The sequence below is a fragment of the Rhinoderma darwinii genome, chromosome 1 (assembly GCF_050947455.1).
Source record: "Rhinoderma darwinii isolate aRhiDar2 chromosome 1, aRhiDar2.hap1, whole genome shotgun sequence".
NCBI lineage: Eukaryota > Metazoa > Chordata > Amphibia > Anura > Rhinodermatidae > Rhinoderma > Rhinoderma darwinii.
The window spans coordinates 456,019,644-456,041,517 of NC_134687.1; the positions used below are offsets into that span (position 1 = coordinate 456,019,644).

The window sequence follows — 21,874 nt, forward strand, 5'->3', positions numbered from 1 at the left end:
AAAAGTGACCCCATTTTGGAAACTGCACCCCTCAAGGAATTTTTTCTAGGGGTGTGATCACTTTTTTAACCCCATAATTTTTTTGCAGAATCTTGTGGATATCTGGCGAGAAAAAGAACATTTAAAATTTTTTCACAACTGCTTCATTCATAGGACAGATTTTTCAGAGACAGAGCATGCAAGTGAAGAAAACCACCTTAACATTTATTGGCCCATTTGTACCGAGTTCAGAGATACCCCCAAAGAGGTTCAAATATGTTGTGTGGACACATTGCAGTGCATGGAAGTGAAGGAGAAGCCTTAGGTTTTCAGGACTCAAGTTTTGCATGAGACTCTGAGCCCCCATAATGATGGGAAACCCCCAGAAATGGCCCCATTTTGATAACTACACACCTCTAAGAATTTTTCTCGGTGTGTGATCACATTTTTGACCACACATTTTTTTTTTTGCAGAATCTTGTCGAAATCTAGCATGAAAAAAAATATTTTACATTTTTTTTCATTTATAGGACAGATTGTTCAGAGCATGCAAGTGAATAAAAACACCTTAACATTTATTGGCCCATTTGAACCGAGTTCAGAGATACCCCCAAAGTGGTCCAAATATGTTGTGTGGGCACATGGCAGTGCCTGGAATTGAAGGAGCAGCCTTAGATTTTCGAGGCCCAAGTTTTGCATGATTGGCTCAACGGCCCCATTTGATCTTTGAAGAGACTCTGAGCCCCCATAATGATGGAAAACACCCAGAAATGACCCAATTTCGAATACTACACCCCTCATGGAATTTATCTAGGGCAGCCATCACTTTTTTGACCGCACAGTTTTTTTGCGGAGTCTTGTGGAAATCTGGAGTGAACAAAATTAATTTAAATTTTTTCATAAATGCTTCATTTATAGGACAGATTTTTCAGACACAGAGCATGCAAGTGAAGAAAAGCACCTCAATATTTATCAGGCTATTTCTTCTGAGTTTAGAAATACCAACTTTGCCCTCATCTGCGGTTGCTGGACATACACTACCGTTCAAAAGTTTGGGATCACCCAGACAATTTTGTGTTTTCCATGAAAACTCACACTTATATTTATCAAATGAGTTGCAAAATGACTAGAAAATATAGTCAAGACATTGACAAGGTTAGAAATAAGGATTTTTATCTGAAATAATAATTTTTGTCCTTCAAACTTTGCTTTCGTCAAAGAATGCTCCATTTGCAGCAATTACAGCATTGCAGACCTTTGGCATTCTAGCTGTTAATTTGCTGAGGTAATCGGGAGAAATTTCACCCCAGGCTTCCAGAAGGCCCTCCCACAAGTTGGATTGGCTTGATGGGCACTTCTTACGTACCGTACGGTCAAGCTGCTCCCACAACAGCTCTATAGGGTTGAGATCTGGTGACTGCGCTGGCCACTCCATTACAGATAGAATACCAGCTGCCTGCTTCTTCCCTAAATAGTTCTTGCATAATTTGGAGGTGTGCTTTGGGTCATTGTCCTGTTTTAGGATGAAATTGGCTCCAATCAAGCGCTGTCCACAGGGTATAGCATGGCGTTGCAAAATGGAGTGATAGCCTTCCTTATTCAAAATCCCTTTTTACCTTGTACAAATCTCCCAGCACCAAAGCAACCCCAGACCATCACATTACCTCCACTATGCTTGACAGATGGCGTCAGGCACTCTTCCAGCATCTTTTCAGTTGTTCTGCGTCTCACAAATGTTCTTCTGTGTGATCCAAACACCTCAAACTTCGATTCGTCTGTCCATAACACTTTTTTCCAATCTTCCTCTGTCCAATGTCTGTGTGCTTTTGCCCATATTAATCTTTTCCTTTTATTAGCCAGTCTCAGATATGGCTTTTTCTTTGCCAATCTGCCCTGAAGGCCAGCATCCCGGAGTCGCCTCTTCACTGTAGACCTGTGAGGCGTCTATTTCTCAAACTAGAGACTCTAATGTACTTGTCTTGTTGCTCAGTTGTGCAGCGGGGCCTCCCATTTCTCTTTCTACTCTGGTTAGAGCCTGTTTGTGCTGTCCTCTGAAGGGAGTAGTACACACCGTTGTAGGAAATCTTCAATTTCTTGGCAATTTCTCGCATGGAATAGCCTTCATTTCTAAGAGCAAGAATAGACTGTCGAGTTTCACATGAAAGCTCTCTTTTTCTAGCCATTTGGAGAGTTTAATCGAACTCACAAATGTAATGCTCCAGATTCTCAACCAGCTCAAAGGAAGGTCAGTTTTATAGCTCCTCTAAACAGCAAAACTGTTTACAGCGGTGCTAGCATAATTGCACAAGGGTTTTCAAGTGTTTTCTAATCATCCATCAGCCTTCTAACACAGTTAGCAAACACAATGTACCATTAGAACACTGGAGTGATGGTTGCTGGAACTGGGCCTCTCTACACCTATGTAGATATTGCATTAAAAACCAGACGTTTGCAGCTAGAATAGTCATTTAGCACATTACCAATGTATAGAGTGTATTTCTGATTAATGTTATCTTCATTGAAAAAAACTGTGCTTTTCTTTCAAAAATAAGGAAATTTCTAAGTGACCCTAAAATTTTGAACGGTAGTGTATGGCAGGGCCAGAAAGTATTGGAACACCACAAGAATTTTGAGGCCTTATTTTACTTGGATGATTTTTGGGCACATGTCATGTTTGCATAGGCCTAAAAAATTGTCCAGATACTACACGGTATTACAAATCCTAGGTATTCATCTAGGGGTATAATGGGTATTTTTAGTTTTGTTGTGGAGGGGATGTTCAATTTTTAAATGGAGAAATGGTTATGGTAAGGGGCTGTAATTGTAAATGAAATGTTAGGGATCTGCCAGGTACTTCATCTAGCTATACTCCTGGGATTAATCAATCCACACCTGAGGCCAGACCTGCTCGACTGACACCATCTCCCACCAACCAGGGTGGCAGGCTCAGGAGTGGGAGAGCCTATCGCGGCCTGGTCTCTCGGAGTTAGCTCCGCCCCCTGCCCTTTATTACCTGCCCTGTGCTCTCCCTCAGTGCTTGTAATTCTTTTGGATTCCTGGCCCCACTGCTGCTTGCTCCAGCCTGCTTCTGCCGTGCTTCTGCCTTGCTGCAGTTCTGCTTGACCTGCTTGCTTGCCCTGGCTTGCTTCTGTCTCCGTGCCTGCTCGGGTGTACTCACTTCGTCCTGGTCTTGACTGTTCGTTCGCCGCCCCGTTTCTTCGTGGCGTTCCGTGGCTACTGCCCCTTCCCTTGCGTGTTCCCTGTTTGTCTTCCTGTGCACTTAGCCAGCGTAGGGACCGCCGCCCAGTTGTACCTCGTCGCCTAGGGCGGGTCGTTGCAAGTAGGCAGGGACAGGGCGGTGGGTAGATTAGGGCTCACTTTGCCTTCACCTCCTTCCTGCCATTACATAATTACAAGCCCTTACCTAGTCTACCATTTCTCCTACGCTGACGCTATCATGGACCCCCTTGAGACCCTGACCCAGCAGATGCAGGGCCTCTCCCTACAGGTCCAGGCCCTGGCCCAAAGGGTCAATCAGGGTGACGCTGCTTTAGTAGTACCCCTCACCTCACCTCTAGAACCCGACCTCAAGTTACCTGACCGGTTTTCAGGGGACCGTAAGACGTTTCTCTCCTTCCGGGAGAGTTGCAGACTGTATTTCCGCCTAAAGCCCCACTCCTCAGGTTCCGAGAACCAGCGGGTGGGTATCATCATATCCCGACTCCAGGAAGGGCCCCAAGAGTGGGCCTTCTCCTTGGCTCCTGACGCCCCTGAACTTTCCTCTGTTGATCGTTTTTTCTCTGCCCTCGGACTCATTTACGACGAGACTGACAGGACTGCTTTAGCCGAGAGTCAGCTGGTGACCTTACGTCAGGGTAGGAGACCGGTTGAGGAATACTGTTCTGATTTTAGGAAGTGGTGCGTAGCTTCTCAGTGGAACGATCCGGCCCTAAGGTGCCAGTTTAGGTTAGGATTATCTGACGCCCTGAAGGATCTGCTGGTTAGCTACCCCTCGCCTGACTCCCTTGACCAGGTTATGGCCCTAGCAGTACGACTTGACCGACGTCTCAGGGAACGTCAGCTAGAACGCTTCAGTGTGCTCCCCTCTGACTTTTCTGCGATTCCCCCCGAGGTCCCGTCTCCTCGCCCCTCCACGGAGGACTCGGAGGTACCTATGCAACTCGGGGCCTCCATGTCCCCTCGACAACGTAGGGAGTTTCGCAGAATGAATGGTCTCTGCTTCTACTGTGGGGACGACAAGCATCTACTGAACACCTGTCCCAGGCGCAAGAATAAGAAGCCGGAAAACTTCCGCGCCTAAGTGATCATCGGGGAGGTCACTTGGGCGCACAGGTATTTCCCGTTAATGTGAAACGCAATAAAATTTTGCTTCCCTTTCAGGTCTTGTTTGCTGGCCGGTCTGCCACCGGCAGTGCTTTTGTGGATTCTGGCTCATCTGCTAATATCATGTCTGTGGATTTTGCTATGTCTCTAAAGATGCCTTGTATTGATTTACCTTATCCCATCCCTGTAGTAGGAATCGACTCAACCCCCCTTGCTAATGGTTATTTTACTCAGCATACTCCTGTTTTTGAACTCCTGGTTGGCTCCATGCATTTGGAGCAGTGCTCTGTACTGGTGATGCAGGGATTATCGTCTGATCTGGTATTAGGTCTTCCCTGGTTGCAGTTGCATAATCCCACGTTTGATTGGAATACTGGGGATCTCACCAAATGGGGTAATGAATGTCTTATGTCATGTCTTTCTGTTAACTCTATTTCTCCCCGGGAGGAGGTAAACACGCTTCCTGAGTTTGTTCAGGACTTCGCCGATGTGTTTTCTAAGGAGGCCTCCGAGGTGTTGCCCCCCCATAGAGATTACGATTGCGCTATCGATTTGGTGCCTGGTGCCAAGCTTCCTAAGGGTAGGATATTTAATCTTTCATGTCCTGAACGTGAAGCGATGAGGGTGTATATCCAAGAATGCCTGGCCAAGGGTTTCATTCGCCCCTCGACTTCTCCTGTAGGTGCTGGCTTCTTCTTCGTGGGGAAGAAGGATGGTGGTCTTAGGCCGTGCATTGATTATCGTAACCTGAATAAGGTCACCGTAAGGAACCAGTACCCACTTCCTTTGATTCCGGATCTTTTTAATCAGGTTCAGGGAGCCCAATGGTTTTCTAAGTTCGATCTACGGGGGGCATATAACCTTATCCGCATCAAAGAGGGGGATGAGTGGAAAACTGCGTTCAACACACCCGAGGGTCATTTCGAATACCTGGTCATGCCCTTTGGGTTGTGTAATGCCCCTGCTGTCTTCCAGAATTTTATTAATGAAATCCTGAGAGAGTACCTGGGTAATTTTCTTGTTGTATACCTTGATGACATACTGGTGTTTTCCAAGGACTGGTCCTCCCACGTGGAGCATGTCAGGAAGGTGCTCCAGGTCCTTCGGGAGAATAATCTGTTTGCGAAGACTGAAAAATGTGTCTTTGGGGTACAGTAGATACCATTTTTAGGGCAAATCCTCACTCCTCATGAATTCCGCATGGACCCTGCCAAGGTTCAAGCTGTGGCGGAATGGGTCCAACCTGCCTCCCTTAAGGCGTTACAGTGTTTTTTAGGGTTCGCCAACTATTACAGGAGATTTATTGCCAACTTCTCGGTCGTCGCTAAGCCTCTTACGGACCTTACCCGCAAGGGTGCCGATGTCCTCCATTGGCCCCCTGAGGCCGTCCAGGCCTTTGAGACTCTCAAGAAGTGCTTTATCTCGGCCCCCGTGCTGATTCAGCCCAACCAAGAGGAGCCATTTATTGTGGAGGTTGACGCTTCCGAGGTGGGAGTGGGGGCCGTCTTGTCCCAGGGTACCAGCTCCCTCACCCATCTCCGCCCCTGTGCTTACTTCTCTAGGAAGTTTTCGCCCACGGAGAGTAACTATGATATTGGTAACCGCGAACTTCTAGCCATTAAATGGGCTTTTGAGGAGTGGCGGCACTTCCTGGAGGGGGCCAGACACCAGGTAACGGTCCTTACGGATCACAAGAATCTGGTTTTCCTAGAATCGGCCCGGAGGCTTAATCCTAGACAAGCTCGGTGGGCACTATTCTTTACCAGATTTAATTTCTTGGTTACCTATAGGGCTGGGTCCAAGAATATTAAGGCTGACGCTCTGTCACGTAGTTTCATGGCCAATCCTCCTTCCGAGAAGGATCCCGCTTGTATTTTACCCCCTGGTATAATCGTCTCTGCCACGGATTCTGATTTAGCTTCTGATATCGCGGCTGATCAGGGTGCAGCTCCCGGGAACGTCCCTGGGGACAAACTGTTTGTTCCCCTGCAATACCGGCTGAGGGTACTCAGGGAAAACCATGACTCCGCTCTATCTGGTCATCCTGGCATCTTGGGCACCAAACACCTCATTACCAGAAACTATTGGTGGCCTGGGTTGCCTAAAGATGTTAGGGCTTACGTCGCCGCTTGTGAGGTTTGCCCTAGGTCCAAAACCCCTAGGTCCCGACCTGCGGGCCTACTACGTTCCTTGCCCATTCCCCAGAGACCTTGGACCCATATCTCCATGGATTTTATCACCGATTTGCCTCCATCTCAGGGCAAGTCGGTGGTGTGGGTGGTAGTCGACCGCTTCAGCAAGATGTGCCACTTTGTGCCCCTTAAGAAGCTACCTAACGCCAAGACGTTAGCTTCTTTGTTTGTGAAACACATCCTGCGTCTCCATGGGGCCCCAGTCAATATCGTTTCTGACAGAGGGGTACAATTTGTTTCCTTATTTTGGAGAGCTTTTTGTAAAAAGTTGGAGATTGATCTGTCCTTCTCCTCCGCCTTCCATCCCGAAACTAACGGCCAAACAGAAAGGACCAACCAATCCCTGGAACAGTATTTAAGGTGTTTCATCTCTGACTGTCAATTCGATTGGGTCTCATTCCTTCCCCTTGCTGAATTTTCCCTGAATAACCGGGTCAGTAACTCGTCAGGGGTCTCCCCGTTTTTCTGTAATTTCGGGTTTAACCCAAGGTTCTCCTCCGTCTCCCCTGGTTGTTCCAATAATCCTGAGGTAGAGGAGGTTCATCGGGAACTGTGCACTGTCTGGGCCCAGGTTCAGAAGAACCTAGAGGCGTCCCAGAGCGCACAAAAGATTCAGGCGGATAGTAGACGTTCTGCTAACCCCCGGTTTGTCGTCGGGGATTTGGTCTGGTTGTCGTCCAGGAACTTGCGCCTTAAGGTCCCGTCCAGGAAGTTTGCTCCCCGATTTATTGGACCTTATAAGATCATTGAAGTCCTCAACCCTGTATCCTTCCGTCTGGAGCTCCCCCCATCCTTTCGCATACATGACGTCTTCCATGCCTCCCTCCTTAAACGCTGCTCCCCGTCCTGGTCCCCCTCGAGGATACCTCCTGTTCCCGTTCTCACCCCTGAGGGGGTGGAATTCGAGGTGGCCAAGATTATGGACAGTAGGATGGTCCAGGGCTCCCTCCAGTACCTGGTCCATTGGAGAGGATACGGGCCGGAGGAGAGGACTTGGGTACCTGCCCGTGATGTTCACGCTGGGGTATTGATCAGGAGGTTCCACCTCCTCTTCCCCACTAAACCGGGTCCCCTTAGTAAGGGTCCGGTGGCCCCTCATAAAAGGGGGAGTACTGTTAGGGATCTGCCAGGTACTTCATCTAGCTATACTCCTGGGATTAATCAATCCACACCTGAGGCCAGACCTGCTCGACTGACACCATCTCCCACCAACCAGGGTGGCAGGCTCAGGAGTGGGAGAGCCTATCACGGCCTGGTCTCTCGGAGTTAGCTCCGCCCCCTGCCCTGTGCTCTCCCTCAGTGCTTGTAATTCTTTTGGATTCCTGGCCCCACTGCTGCTTGCTCCAGCCTGCTTCTGCCGTGCTTCTGCCTTGCTGCAGTTCTGCTTGACCTGCTTGCTTGCCCTGGCTTGCTTCTGTCTCCGTGCCTGCTCGGGTGTACTCACTTCGTCCTGGTCCTGACTGTTCGTTCGCCGCCCCGTTTCCTCGTGGCGTTCCGTGGCTACTGCCCCTTCCCTTGCGTGTTCCCTGTTTGTCTTCCTGTGCACTTAGCCAGCGTAGGGACCGCCGCCCAGTTGTACCTCGTCGCCTAGGGCGGGTCGTTGCAAGTAGGCAGGGACAGGGCGGTGGGTAGATTAGGGCTCACTTTGCCTTCACCTCCTTCCTGCCATTACATGAAAGGGACGATAATTATAATTGAAAGGGGCAGATACAAATTTAATTTATAACTCCAGAGAGGTGTGATATAGTTGGAAGAACTCCTTTATACATAGTCCAGGGTGGGTGGGACAGGTGTTACACTGGTATGTCGTGCCTCTTTTGGCACAGAAACGACCGATTTTCTGGGGGCGCTTTTTTTTTTTCTGTGGACGGCACTTCACCAGGAAAGTGCTGCCCTGGAACTATCCTGGGGACATCACTACTTGAAGAGGTAGAACTTTCCCCTACCTCTGCCACATTCCCAAAGAGAAGGAATTTGATTACCTTCTCCTGGTACTCCAGGTTAGTCTCCTCCTGACCAGTGCTCCTGTATATTATAAAGGAGTTGTACAATGCCATTTTGACAAAGTACACCGCCAATTTTTTGTACCACATTTTTGATTTCCGCATGGCATTCTACGGCTTGAGCATCTGGTCAGAAAAGTCCACCCCCCCCCCCATGTATTTGTTATAGGCCTGGATGCAGACAGGCCGTAACGTGGTGGTGGGTGTTGCAAGGGAGCAGGTGGCGTCATGAATGGATGTCAGCATTAGGACATCCTTCTTGTCCCTGAATTTTTTAAAAAGGACCCCTTCGCTATGGAGCACCCTGCTCTCCCCACGCTGCAGGGGTTGGCCTAGAAGTGTTTTTGGGAGCTGTTCTCAGTTTTTTGCGGACAGTCCCACACGCCACTGTTTTTTGCTCCGCCAGGCATTTGAACAGGGGTACACTTGTGTACCAGTTGTCTATATACAAGTGGTACCCCTGATTAAACAGTGGGTGCAGGAGGTCCCAGATAATCTTCCCAGTTGTGGTCAGGACAGGTGGACAGTTTGGGGGCTCAATCTGACTGTCCCTTCCCTCATATATTCTAAAAGTATGTGTGTAGCCCGACTCCGACTCACACAACTTATAGATCTTGATGCCATACCTGGCACGTTTGTTGGGCAAATACTGCCTGAACTTCACCCTTCCCTTGAAATGCACCAGGGACTCGTCAATGGCAATTTCTCTTCCTGGGGTATGGGACGACGAAAATGTTTGGGCCAAATGGGAAATAAGAAGTCTAATTTTGTAGAGTCGATCGAAATTTGGGCCATTCTGGGGGGGGGGGGGCACTGGGAATTATCATTGAAATGTAAGAATTTTTGGATTGCCTCAAAACGAGCCCTGGGCATTGTGGTGCGGTATAAGGGGCAGTGGTAGAAAATATCCGTAGACCAATAGGCCCTCATCGATGGCTTCTTCGTTAGGCCCATGTTTAGGACCAATCCTCAGTACTGCAGCATTTCTGCTTTGTCGGTGGGATGCCACCTGTATGGCCTGGCATAAAAACTTTCGGGGATGACAGCAATAAATTGTTGAGCGCAAAGGTTTGTTTGCTCAAAAATTTTGTCCACAAGGCTGTCTGAAAAAAAGAGCTTGAAAAATTCAATTTCGGACAGCCCTGCTGTCTGAACTTGGACCCCTGCAGCAGCAGTAAAGTCCGGTACTTGGGGGGTGTAGGAGGTTGGGGGCAACCAATTGGGTTCAGGTGCAGGTGTAACCTGAACACTAACCCTCCTGCGACTGCGAGGAGGTTCTTCGGTGTCGCTTGAGGAGGACAGAACAAAAGCGGACCCAGCATCACTCGCAGTATCTGTGTCTGAAGCGAGCATATCATATGCCACCTCTGCAGTAAAGGTTTTGCGGGCCATTTTTCTATCATTTTTACTAACTGTATATGTGGACTTGTATACTAAAGTGCTGTATACAACAAATGTATAATAACTTTTTTTTACATAAAACACTAAATACTAACACTAATGTACACTAATATATATATATATATATATATATTATCTTATGACACTAAAACTCTCACTAACACTGACAAAAAGACTGACGCTGACTGACAATCACACTGACTGACGCACTGACCTAACACGAACGTATGCTAATTTTATTTTCTGACACTAAAACTGGCTAACGGTGACTAAACTACACTGACAAAAAGACGATGACTAACTGACGCTGATTAATTGACAAACAGGCGGTCTGACACTAACAGACGGTCCGACGCTGACCAACAGACGGTCTTACACTGACTAAATTGACGCTGACTAACACTGACTAAATTGACGCTGACTAACACTGACTAAATTGACGCTGACTAACACTGACTAAATTGACGCTGACTAACACTGACTAAACTTTTTTCTAGAGCTTTATGATATATATTTTTTTTTTTTTTTTTTAAAGCTCCCTTATAGACTGGGAGAGCAAAGGAGGGGTTGATCACAGTTAAAGGCTGTGATCAAGGGGTTAATGTGTGTTTTGGGGGGGGGGGGTTTTCACTTCTTCTTCACACGACGTCCACAGGCTCCGATCTCCTTAACTTCCTGACTCCAACAGGAAATCAGAGCCTGTGACGTTGTTCTTCTAAGGTACTAAGCTCTGATTGGAACGTCTGAACAGACTAACCAATCAGAGCAATCTGCAGCAAGGGACCGCTTTCATTGGTCCCTTGTAGTCTGCCCGTAAATCAGGGCAGACAGACTGTAAAGTTAACCGCCGCTGCGGTGTTGCGCCGTGCGGCGGTTAACTTATAAAGTGCAGACGTAACTGCACGTCAAGGTGCGCGAACGAACTGCACACATTGACGTGCATTAAAGGCAAGGTGTGGGAAGGGGTTAAAAACTTCCACTCCTGTATAGATTAATAATTTTGTTTATTTATTAAATTTTTCACATTTATTTACTGATACTTTTGCCTTTTAATTTGATGAATTTACCCACATATTACTTGCTTTATTGCCCCATTACAAACTGGAACACAAAATAACTAAAACAAAACTAAAAATTCCCATTATATCCCTAAATTAATAAAACATATGGAATATTTCTGTACTACAGAAAAAAGCGTAACAGGTGTGTTTCTAGATTGCTACCTACTGCAAAAAAATTGAACTAGCTCACACATCTGTAAAAAACAACAATTGTTATATTGAGCTTTCAAAAGTCTTATTACACTCCTAGATGAAAACCTTCACAAGTTAATAATTATCATATCTTTTGATAAACTGATTTTTTTTTATATTTTTGTCTGTATTTGCCTGTTATTATGACCGTGATCTGCCATATACAGCTGGAATATTCATTCTCATAACTGGTGATATGGGCATTGTGCTTTTTTTTTTTTGAGGAATTTAAGCTGTTCAGGATCAGTACGAGTATGAACTCTAGATGGTTATATTCCGGTTTTTCACTGACCTCTGAAAACCGACAGTACTTCTGGTAAAGCTGACAATACTTTGAGGATTGGTGGTCCTTTACTATCCATATATACGGTGTTGGACACTGAACCTTTAAATATTCTTCAGGTGACACTTTGTTTTGCGCACATTCCAGTTCCTACCTTGGCAGCGGTTTACACTATGCCAAAAGGACACTTTAGCAGCTATCCTGTCCGTCATTGTACTCCTGTCTGTGATGATAATGAGATGACTTCTGAAAAGTGCTCATTGCAGAACAGGAAGTGTCAGTCTATTAGAAGGCTCAGTGGCCAGAATTAAAGACTGCAATATTTTAGGATTTAAAAAATAAATAAATTATATATATATATATATATATATATATATATATATATATAAAATTAAAGAAAAAACATAACCAAAAATTCTTAAAAAATATGTTTAAACACTTGATTTAAAGCATAGGTTAATCTCTGACAACACATTACCTTTAAGTTAGTTTAATATAAAGTAGACAACTAAAAATCAGTACTTCCTACCTGGGAGCTTTCTGTTCCTGGCATTGCTAGTAGACAGCGTTCAGTATTCAATAGAGAACATTTACAGAAACCAAGATTATCTACAGGTATAGACCCCATCACTTCGTTCCTTCCTTCCGCTAAATTCCATGTACATATCTGTAGATCTCTACCCTGACTGTGAAGGAGAGAGTGAACATCCATATTAATTCTGGCAGATTATTGATAATTATTTCCTAGCTACCAATAACTGCCTGGAGAATAACAAAAGCTTTGTTCTCTGTTTTATTTTTGGGTTTTTTAATTGACAGTATGAAGACATTATTAAAGATGTTATATAACTTATGCCTTGTAATTATATTTCTTGTGACTAAAGTCTGGGTCTAGTTACATTCCTTGGAAGATGCAGTGCCAAGGCATGCCAATATATTCTCTATAGTAATCCACCAACCAAATAATTGGATGTTTGTTAATCACCGTAAAATCCTTTTCATTTCACGTACAGTACATTGGAGGACACAGGGATGACTGTGGGTATAACTGCTGCCACTCGGAGGCGGACACTAAGTGAAAAAGAGTGAGCTCCCCCTACCAGCTATATTCCTGCTGAAGGCGCAGAGCTAAACCGGTTTTATACAAGAGCATTAGGAGAAGCAGAGAGTGCAAACACTAATGCAACAATAAGAACAATCATAAACAGGAAAAACTATGTGAGAACCCGAGGGAAAAAACACCTGTGAGGACAAAACGGCCATACTACCGAAAGAGAACCAAAATGGATGGGTGCTGTGTTCTACACCGTACGTGATCAGAAAGGATTTTATGGTGAACAAAAATCCCATTTTCTCGTCCATGTCATTGGGGGGGGGGACACAGACATAAGTGTGGGACATTTCCAAGCAATGCACAGGGGTGGGCCAATAACAGAAACAACAAGTTTGCTCAATGCACTGCTGTCTGCAGTACCCGGTGACCAAGAGACGTCAGAGGATGCAAAAGTATGTACCCTGTAACAAATGAAAAAAGGTGTGAAGAGAAGACCAAGTAGTTATCTGGAAAGGCAGTTATTTAGCCTATAGGAAGGTATGGCTCACCAATCGCTGACTGAATCCATCAGAATATGGTGGTTTTGGAAGCTGCCATTCCCTGCTTCCGGACCTCTGGAATGATAAGTGAGTGAAAGCGATGTAAAAAAGTTGTATGTGCCAGATAGATGCACAAGGTGCGAACCAGGTAAAGCTTGACAAAAGTCCTATCCCTTGGATGTGAAGGAGAGAGAAAAAAAGAAGGCACAACTATGTCCTCGTTAAAGGGAATGTGTTGCCAGAAAAACATGTTTTTTTTTTAAAAATTAAACATTTAGTGTGTGGGTGATTAAACATTGTTCAAATTTTTTTTATTTTTTTGCACGAGTCCAGGAAATATTATAAATTATTTCTAATTTATAATACTACCCATTTTTGGTCACTAGATGGAGCTGTTCCCAAAATTGCAGCATTGCAACATTGGGTTAAAAGCCCTCGCTCTAGTGAGCTCTCAGCATCCCCCCCTCCTTTATCCTGGCTAGTGCCGGGATAAACGAGGGGTTTGAACGGTGTAACCTCCTACACTGTGTGTCGCCATTTTTTGAGCTAACCCACAGTGTAGTAGGTTTACATACAGTAGTAAACACACACAAACACGAACATACATTGAAATCTCTTACCTGCTCCTGCCGCCGCGGCTCCCTCCGGCCCGTCCGCTCCGTTTGCTGCCGCTGGTGCAAGTGCACAAATCCGGAAGCCGCGACCGGAAGTAGTAATATTACTGTCCGGCCGCGACTTCCGGTCCACAGGAAAATGGCGCCGGACGGCGCCAATTTCGAATAGGACTGTGTGGGAGCGGCGCATGCGCAGTTCCCACACAGACGCCGTACACTGCAGTCAATGGGACGGGAGCCGTTCGCAGTCCCTATGGGACTGTGGCTGCCGTATTCCATGTCTGTATGTGTCGTTAATCGACACACACAGAAATGGAACAAAAAATGGCAGCCCCCATAGGGAAGAAAAAGTGTAAAAATAAGAAAAAGTAAAACACAAACACACAAATGAATATAAACGTTTTTAATAAAGCACTAACATCTTTAACATATAAAAAAATAATTTGTGATGACACTGTTCCTTTAAGGTGGAATGCGGATACCACTTTCAGCAGGAAGGAGGGAACTGGGCAAAGAAACACCTTGTCTTGGTATATAAAGCCTAAAAAGGAGACTGGCAAGATAAGGCCGCCAATTCAGAGACACACCAAATGGAGGTGATGGCCACCAGAAAGGCCACTTTTCAAGACAGAAAACAAAAATAAATGCTGTCGAGAGTCTAAAAAGGGGAAGACTGCAGCACCCAAAAGGACCAGATTAAGGTCCCAAGGAACCAGATGGTGGTAGGAAGGAAACATGTGCCACTCCCTACAAAAAAAAACAAAAAACTGAACAACCAATTTTGCTACCAGGAAAGATACCCGATAAGGCAAAATCCTTAAAAGTGAGCAAACGAGCGAGGGAGAACTGCATCGGTTGGAACGGTTTCTCTTCACACTAGTGGAAAAAAGCATGTGGTAATTTTGAGATGACAAAGGTTTCCTATCTTCCAGAATTGCTAGGATGACCCGCTCAGACAAACCACAAACTCTCAGTACAGCGGCTTCAATAGCCACGACGGTAAACGAAGCATAACTAAATTCCGGTGGAAGGGTGGACCTTGAGAGAGTAGATCGTGTCACAGGGCAGACGCCAGATTGTATCAGCTTTGAGAGTGACCTGTCTGTGTACCAGGCCTTACGGGGCAAATCAGGGACGAGTAGAATACCGGTACTCCCTCCAATTTGACCTGGTTAATGATTCGAGGAAGAAAAGGAAAGATGTACAGGAACTGGAATTGGACCCACGGAATGAACGTCTATCGCCAGCACTAAGGAAGGTTTTGATGGCTGTACCTCATCGAGTGCTGAATCTGAGTCAAAGACCTTGTACTCAGATCGATCCACTTCTTTTAAGGAAAAATCAGAGCCCAGGCCTTTTGGTGAAGGGAAGGCAGCTGAGGTTGAGGAAATTGAATGCTGACGAGACCGGCAGTTCTTGCTCGTTTGAATGGTCTGCTGCGTAGTAGGTCAGCGGAGGAAGAATCCTACGGTGATGGACCAGCCTGGGCTTATGGTGACAGTTTTCCCAACATACCAATAATGGACTTAGATGCCTTGGAAAGTTCTAATATGGACATAGACAGAGAGCACACCCACTCTGATTTGGGACACGGTGGGGGGCAATGTGGGAATTGGTTCACTGACGAGCTGTCTAGGCCTCAAGAAGTTGGAGCGGAGGGGTTCAGATTGACCACACTAAAATTTGTTATTACATTGAAAACAGGCAAAATGGGCAACCGTTTCCAGCTTAGGGGCTTTCAAATCTGGGTTCAGACATGGTGGCCACACACCGCTACATCCCGGTATGCAGAGAATAGTGGGGGATGAGAGCTACTGCTTAGAAAATTGTACAGCTACTGACTAGGAATAAATGATGGGACCAACGGGCTGCAGGATGGAATATTGGAGGAGAAAAATGGCAAGGGCAGAGCCTACAAGATCCTTAGAAGTGCAGAGAGTGGTGTCTGTTCTGGTACTGCAGTCAGTGAGAGAAAGGAAGAGCTGCCGCCAAAAAAGGAACTGCCCCTAAAAAGGCCACCTGCCAATGAGAACCACTGGAAAGAGTGCGCCCCATGGGAGCAGCATCCTCCCTCCTGTTGAATAAAACCCCACCCACGGCCTAGCGAGGCCAGAAGCCAGGTGCTAAATAATTGGTGCCTGTTGTGGAGCGCCACAGAGTTTGGCGATCTGCCGAAATAGCGCCAAGGCAGAAAAAGGAAAGGAAAAAGCAGGAGGGGGTGTCCAAGCAAAAAGGTGCCCACTATGGAAAGAAAATGGCAGTTGGGAAGCCTCCGAAGGAGACACAAACTGTGTGCCAAAAAAACGGAGGATGTGAGCAGAGGAGACCTGAAAGGCCTGTTTGAAAATGGGAGGTCTGAGGGGGGTGAGGGCTTACCCATATCTACTACTACATACCTCTCTAGATAGTGCCAGATCCTAGATGTCCAGCTGGGTCACTCCTGCAGCCTACATCTCCTTGGAGTGAGGAAACACTTTGATTAAAAGTGATGCGGCCCCTGAGTGACCCTACGCTGGTGGGCAACAGAGGATTAGAGTGTCTTGCTTTCTCGAGACAGGACAGACAACAGTGAGGTTAGGCCACACTGTTTTCCTTTTCTGTTTGGGGGGAACAGAGATATCTAGTCAGCCCTGTATTCCCGGCATAATTTAGCTCAGTGCCTGCAGGAGGGATATAGCTAGTTGGAGGACTAACACATTTTTTACTTAGTGTCCACCTCCTAAGGCATCAGCTGTACCCATGTTGATCTCTGTGACCCCAAAAATACAAACGAGAAAAATTACTTGTACAAAACTGTAAAGGGTAACTTCATACTGTCTTGTGGTTGCTTGAAACATTGTTTTCTAAATTCCATAATACCAAGCTCCGATACTCTAAGGTGTAATACTGTTAAGTTCGTCTGGTTCAGAGAAGACTCCATGTACAAAAAGTGACATTGTTGTTGCCTCTTGGATCATAAAAGGGTTATTCCCACCATAGACATTTATGGCATATCCACGGGATATGCCATAAATGTCTGATAGATGCAGGTCCCAGCTTTGGGACCCACACCTATGTCGAGAAAGAGGGTCACCCGACTCGCCTGGTGAGGCAGTTCTGTAACGCCCATATGAATCAATGAAAAAAGCCACGTACAAGCACGGCCACCCCTACATTCATCCCGAGGCCGACTCACCAGACAGGACTGGGTTCGGGAGACCCCCGTTCTCAAGATAGGTGCGGGTCTTAGAGCTGGGGCCCGCATCTATCAGACATTTATGGCATAAATGTCTAAGGTGAGAATGCCTCTTTAAACTAGGGGATATTACAAATGGAATATTATTTTGATTAACAGCTAAATGTCTTGGCTCTGCCTCTTCAAAGGAATATTAGTCCCTCAGTAGCAACTTTAATTTTTTATTAGTACTGTGCTTATTATAATATACACTTCAAAAACATCTACAATCAAATACACTGGATAAGTAGGCATTGACAGAGAAGCAAATCCAAGTACAGTATACATTAAGTCAATACATTACAATACAAGTCAATACATATCTAATAATTTAGTGGCAGATTACATACACTGTAAATATGGTACGTGAATCAATCAAAAGAATGAACCCTTTCACTGCCAATGATGTATGTTATACGTCATGAAATTAAAACACTATGCTCGGGTAGAATATAAGAACTAGAGCTTCTTGGTATGCCCAGAATCTTAGCTTTCAAAATTATACTGGGATCATAGCTCTGGCAACACTTGTTTAAAGTCGGGAATAGGTTGAAAAGTATTACTTAATTTCATGTGTTTTCAATGGGGAGAGGAGAATGATCCATTGGCAGATCCCTCTGGCAGCAGCTTGTCTCCCGCGAGAACAAATGATCAAGCATGTTAAATTACAACATGCCCAATCCTTCTTTCCCCCAACATCTGCTGTTGGGAAAGGGTTGGGACATCCCCATACACATTACAGTCATCCAGCCCACTGAAATTGGCAGGTTGGGACGACTTTCCTCTAATGTGTATAGGCACCCTTACTGTCATATCTCCATTTGGAACGCCTTCGAGTGATCCTAGGCAGGTGAAACAAACTTTTGCACGTTATAACCGCCCTTACCAATAAGGGAGGATACGTGCTCTCTTATTGTCACATATAGGGGGGGGGGTTTCCTACAAAAGGGCTTGGCCACACGTAGCGAAATAGCTGCGTATTTTCCGTCTGAAATTGCGGTCAGAAAATACGCAGAATACAGTAGCAGCAAAGTGGGTGAGATTTAACAAATCTTACCCACACGCTGCGTAAAAAAATTCAGACTAGATATTGACCTGTGGTGCGTATTTTTCGTACCGCAGCATGTAAATTCCTGCTGCAGAAAGTGGACTGAATTGCTGCGTTTTTCAGAAGAGATGTCACCATCTCCCAGCATTGGACCACCTAGAACAGTGTGGTGTCCCTGCTTCATTTAATTGACAGGCAGCGTACTAGGCAAGCTCACGCCTGGCACCGTAGTGTTGTGAATTCACGCGTGTCCCTACATCCTAATCGGCTCATGAGCAGTAGTGACAATTAGAACGATGAGCATAAAGATTACACTGCGCGTCCGCCGATTAGGATGCAGCGCACGCTCAGTACATCCTTTAAGTCAACACTCTAATCGGCACTACTGCGCATGCGCCGATTTGCATGTAGGGACGCGCGTGCGTTCACTAAGATACGGGGCCAGGCGTGAACTCGCCTAGTACGCTGCCTGGCCCCTGTCAATCAAAGGAAGCAGGGAGGAGGGCTGAACTGGGGAATGACGAGAGAACATTTTGGAGCAACGGTGACGCCCTCGTTGCTCCAAAATGTTAATTTGCATAAATGTAATAAAAGCTTTTTCTCTTCAAAGGAGGCACTCTGTGGAAAGACATAATGCACGTCAGAATCAGGTAAGCCTAATCTATAATAGCCTGTTGGTAGTTCAATACGGACATCTGGTGACAGACTCCCTTTAATATCTGTAGATTTTTTGGTTTTTATATAATGTATGGGCAATAAAATATATTTTATGTTACATTTCTTTATTATAATTTTTTTTAATCCCATGAAGGAATAACTTTTTAACAACTTTATTTGATACTTCTAATGTATTTGCATACTCCTGTATGCTAATACTTTATACTGTGTCTCTAGGACACATGCTGCTGTTAGGGCAACACATAGTGAGCCTTAACAGCAGGCTTACAGTAGACATCCTTGGGTTCCTTTCTAGGTCCCCAGGTCTGAACGCAGAGTGTTCCCTCAGTCAACCATTGTGTCATCGGATTTCTGGTGACACGATCGAAGTAGTGAGACCCCTTTGATCATGCCGCGGTCACGGATTGCAAACGGTTCAAGAGCTGGGATAAGAGTTTCCTCCAATCCCAGCTGTATTCAGGCTGCTCTCAGTACATGAGCTGTTAGTAATAGCTCCTGCTTAGAAGAGCATGAGCGCTCATAAGCCTTTTCTACAACCTGCACCGCCCACCGTCAAAAGACAGTGGGAGGCCGGAAACGAGTTAAGGAACACGGGGCAAGCTACTGAACAACATCAGGAATATGACATGAAAGTCACGTGATGGACAAAGTGGCTCGATAAATTTGAGGTTTATACTAAATGCTATTTTAAATCTGTCTCAGTGTCCTTAAAAATAGTTACCAGTTAGTCATCTGCTGTACAGCCTTACAAATGAGCCTAAAACCATCACCCAAAGGCCAGGTTCACACCGTTTGGGGCATTTTTTGTTGGCCAGAAGTGGAACCTAAAAGGAGGAAAAGTGTGAAGACTCATACTTCTAATTCTTTCATCTAACTTGTTTACCTCATTATTCTGTCTCTATCAGAAAGGGTATGGATCCAGACGACAGATCTGCCACCATGTCCATTTAACACAGCCTCTGCTCTCCTCGTACTTAGATTCCAAACATGAATCTGTCCACTGGATGACCTTAACATATTAGGACAGGGGAAAAAAATTAAGATATATTAATTTATGTATCTAAACATATCAACCCTTTCACTGCCAGGGGTTTTTTGGACATTTTGCTCCTCTGGTAGAAACAACAATTTTCACACTTTCACAAACCTAAATGACATAAACCCATACTAGACCCCTATACCTGAATATTTTCTGAATGTAGACACCTCACACAGAACGGAACCGTCATGTAATTTTAGTCATAGTGCAATTTTTCATTAAAAAAAATATTTACAAATTGATATTTGTGGCTGAATGTATGACCCAAGCAGAAAATTAGATGTACCACACATCCTAAAATTAAAACTTTGATATGTGCAGAGTTTATGCATATCATTTATGCCTAAGTCTCTATGCACATAGATTCATAAAATCACCAGAACATACATTTGCGCTTAAAAATCACATAAAAACAGGTTTACACACAAAAACAATGTAAAACTAATATTTTAAGGCAAGGGTCTCAAACTCAGCCGGGTAAGTGGGCCGCATATAGAAAAAATGTGAAGTGGTCGGGCCGAATGAATTTCAAATTTGGTACGATACAAAATTATTGTTAATCAATTAGTTATTTGAACTACTATAACACTATATTACTCTAATAATACCGCTAGGTTTAAAATTTGAGAGATTTCTCCACGTGCTTATTTCAACAATCCAGTTTTCCAGTTTAAGTGTCACTAAATGCAGTCCGGCGGCTCAGTTAGCACACATGTCAAGATTGGGCAGCCCCTTTTTAGATAGTGCCACAGTGCCCTCGGTGGATGCTGCCGCAGAGCCCCGTGTAGATGCTGCCAAAGCGGTGCCCCGTGTGGATGCTGCCACCGCGGTGCCCCGTGTGGATGCTGCCACCGCGGTGCCCCGTGTGGATGCTGTCACCGCGGTGCCCCTTGTGGATGCTGTCACCGCGGTGCCCCCTGTGGATGCTTTCACCGCGGTGCCCCCTGCGGATGCTGCCACAGCGGTACCCCCTGCGGATGCTGCCACAGCGGTGCCCCCTGCGGATGCTGCCACAGCGGTGCCCCCTGCGGATGCTGCCACAGCGGTGCCCCCTGCGGATGCTGCCACAGCGGTGCCCCCTGCGGATGCTGCCACAGCGGTGCCCCCTGCGGATGCTGCCACAGCGGTGCCCCCTGCGGATGCTGCCACAGCGGTGCCCCCTGCGGATGCTGCCACAGCGGTGCCCTCTGCGGATGCTGCCACAGCGGTGCCCCCTGCGGATGCTGCCACAGCGGTGCCCTCTGCGGATGCTGCCACAGCGGTGCCCTCTGCGGATGCTGCCACAGCGGTGCCCTCTGCGGATGCTGCCACAGCGGTGCCCTCTGCGGATGCTGCCACAGCGGTGCCCTCTGCGGATGCTGCCACAGCGGTGCCCTCTGCGGATGCTGCCACAGCGGTGCCCTCTGCGGATGCTGCCACAGCGGTGCCCTCTGCGGATGCTGCCACAGCGGTGCCCTCTGCGGATGCTGCCACAGCGGTGCCCTCTGCGGATGCTGCCACAGCGGTGCCCTCTGCGGATGCTGCCACGGCGGTGCCCTCTGCGGATGCTGCCACGGCGGTGCCCTCTGCGGATGCTGCCACGGCGGTGCCCTCTGCGGATGCTGCCACGGCGGTGCCCTCTGCGGATGCTGCCACAGCGGTGCCCTCTGTAGATGCTGCCAAAAAATGTGAAGTGGTCGGGCCGAATGAATTTCAAATTTGGTACGATACAAAATTATTGTTAATCAATTAGTTATTTGAACTACTATAACACTATATTACTCTAATAATACCGCTAGGTTTAAAATTTGAGAGATTTCTCCACGTGCTTATTTCAACAATCCAGTTTTCCAGTTTAAGTGTCACTAAAGGCAGTCCGGCGGCTCAGTTAGCACACATGTCAAGATTGGGCAGCCCCTTTTTAGATAGTGCCACAGTGCCCTCGGTGGATGCTGCCGCAGAGCCCTGTGTAGATGCTGCCAAAGCGGTGCCCCGTGTAGATGCTGCCACAGCGGTGCCCCGTGTAGATGCTGCCACAGCGGTGCCCCGTGTAGATGCTGCCACAGCGGTGCCCCCTGTAGATGCTGTCACAGCGGTGCCCTCTGTAGATGCTTTCACAGCGGTGCCCCCTGTAGATGCTTTCACAGCGGTGCCCCCTGTAGATGCTGCCACAGCGGTGCCCTCTGTAGATGCTGCCACAGCGGTGCCCCGTGCAGATGCTGCCACTGCGGTGCCCCGTGCAGATGCTGCCACA

At 46.5% G+C, this 21,874-nt stretch overlaps 1 protein-coding gene across 2 annotated transcripts in view; it reads right to left on the reverse strand.

Moving 5' to 3' along the window:
* GNB1L (G protein subunit beta 1 like) overlaps positions 1-21,874 on the reverse strand; it is an 80,650-nt gene that overhangs the window by 48,327 nt on the left and 10,449 nt on the right. For both annotated transcript variants that reach the window (XM_075832448.1, XM_075832440.1), the window contains exons 3-4: positions 19,486-19,611; positions 11,985-12,141 (exon numbers count right to left, since the gene is read on the reverse strand). In XM_075832448.1, coding sequence (XP_075688563.1) covers positions 11,985-12,141; positions 19,486-19,611 — 283 coding nt within the window. The remainder of the gene's footprint in view (positions 1-11,984; positions 12,142-19,485; positions 19,612-21,874) is intronic.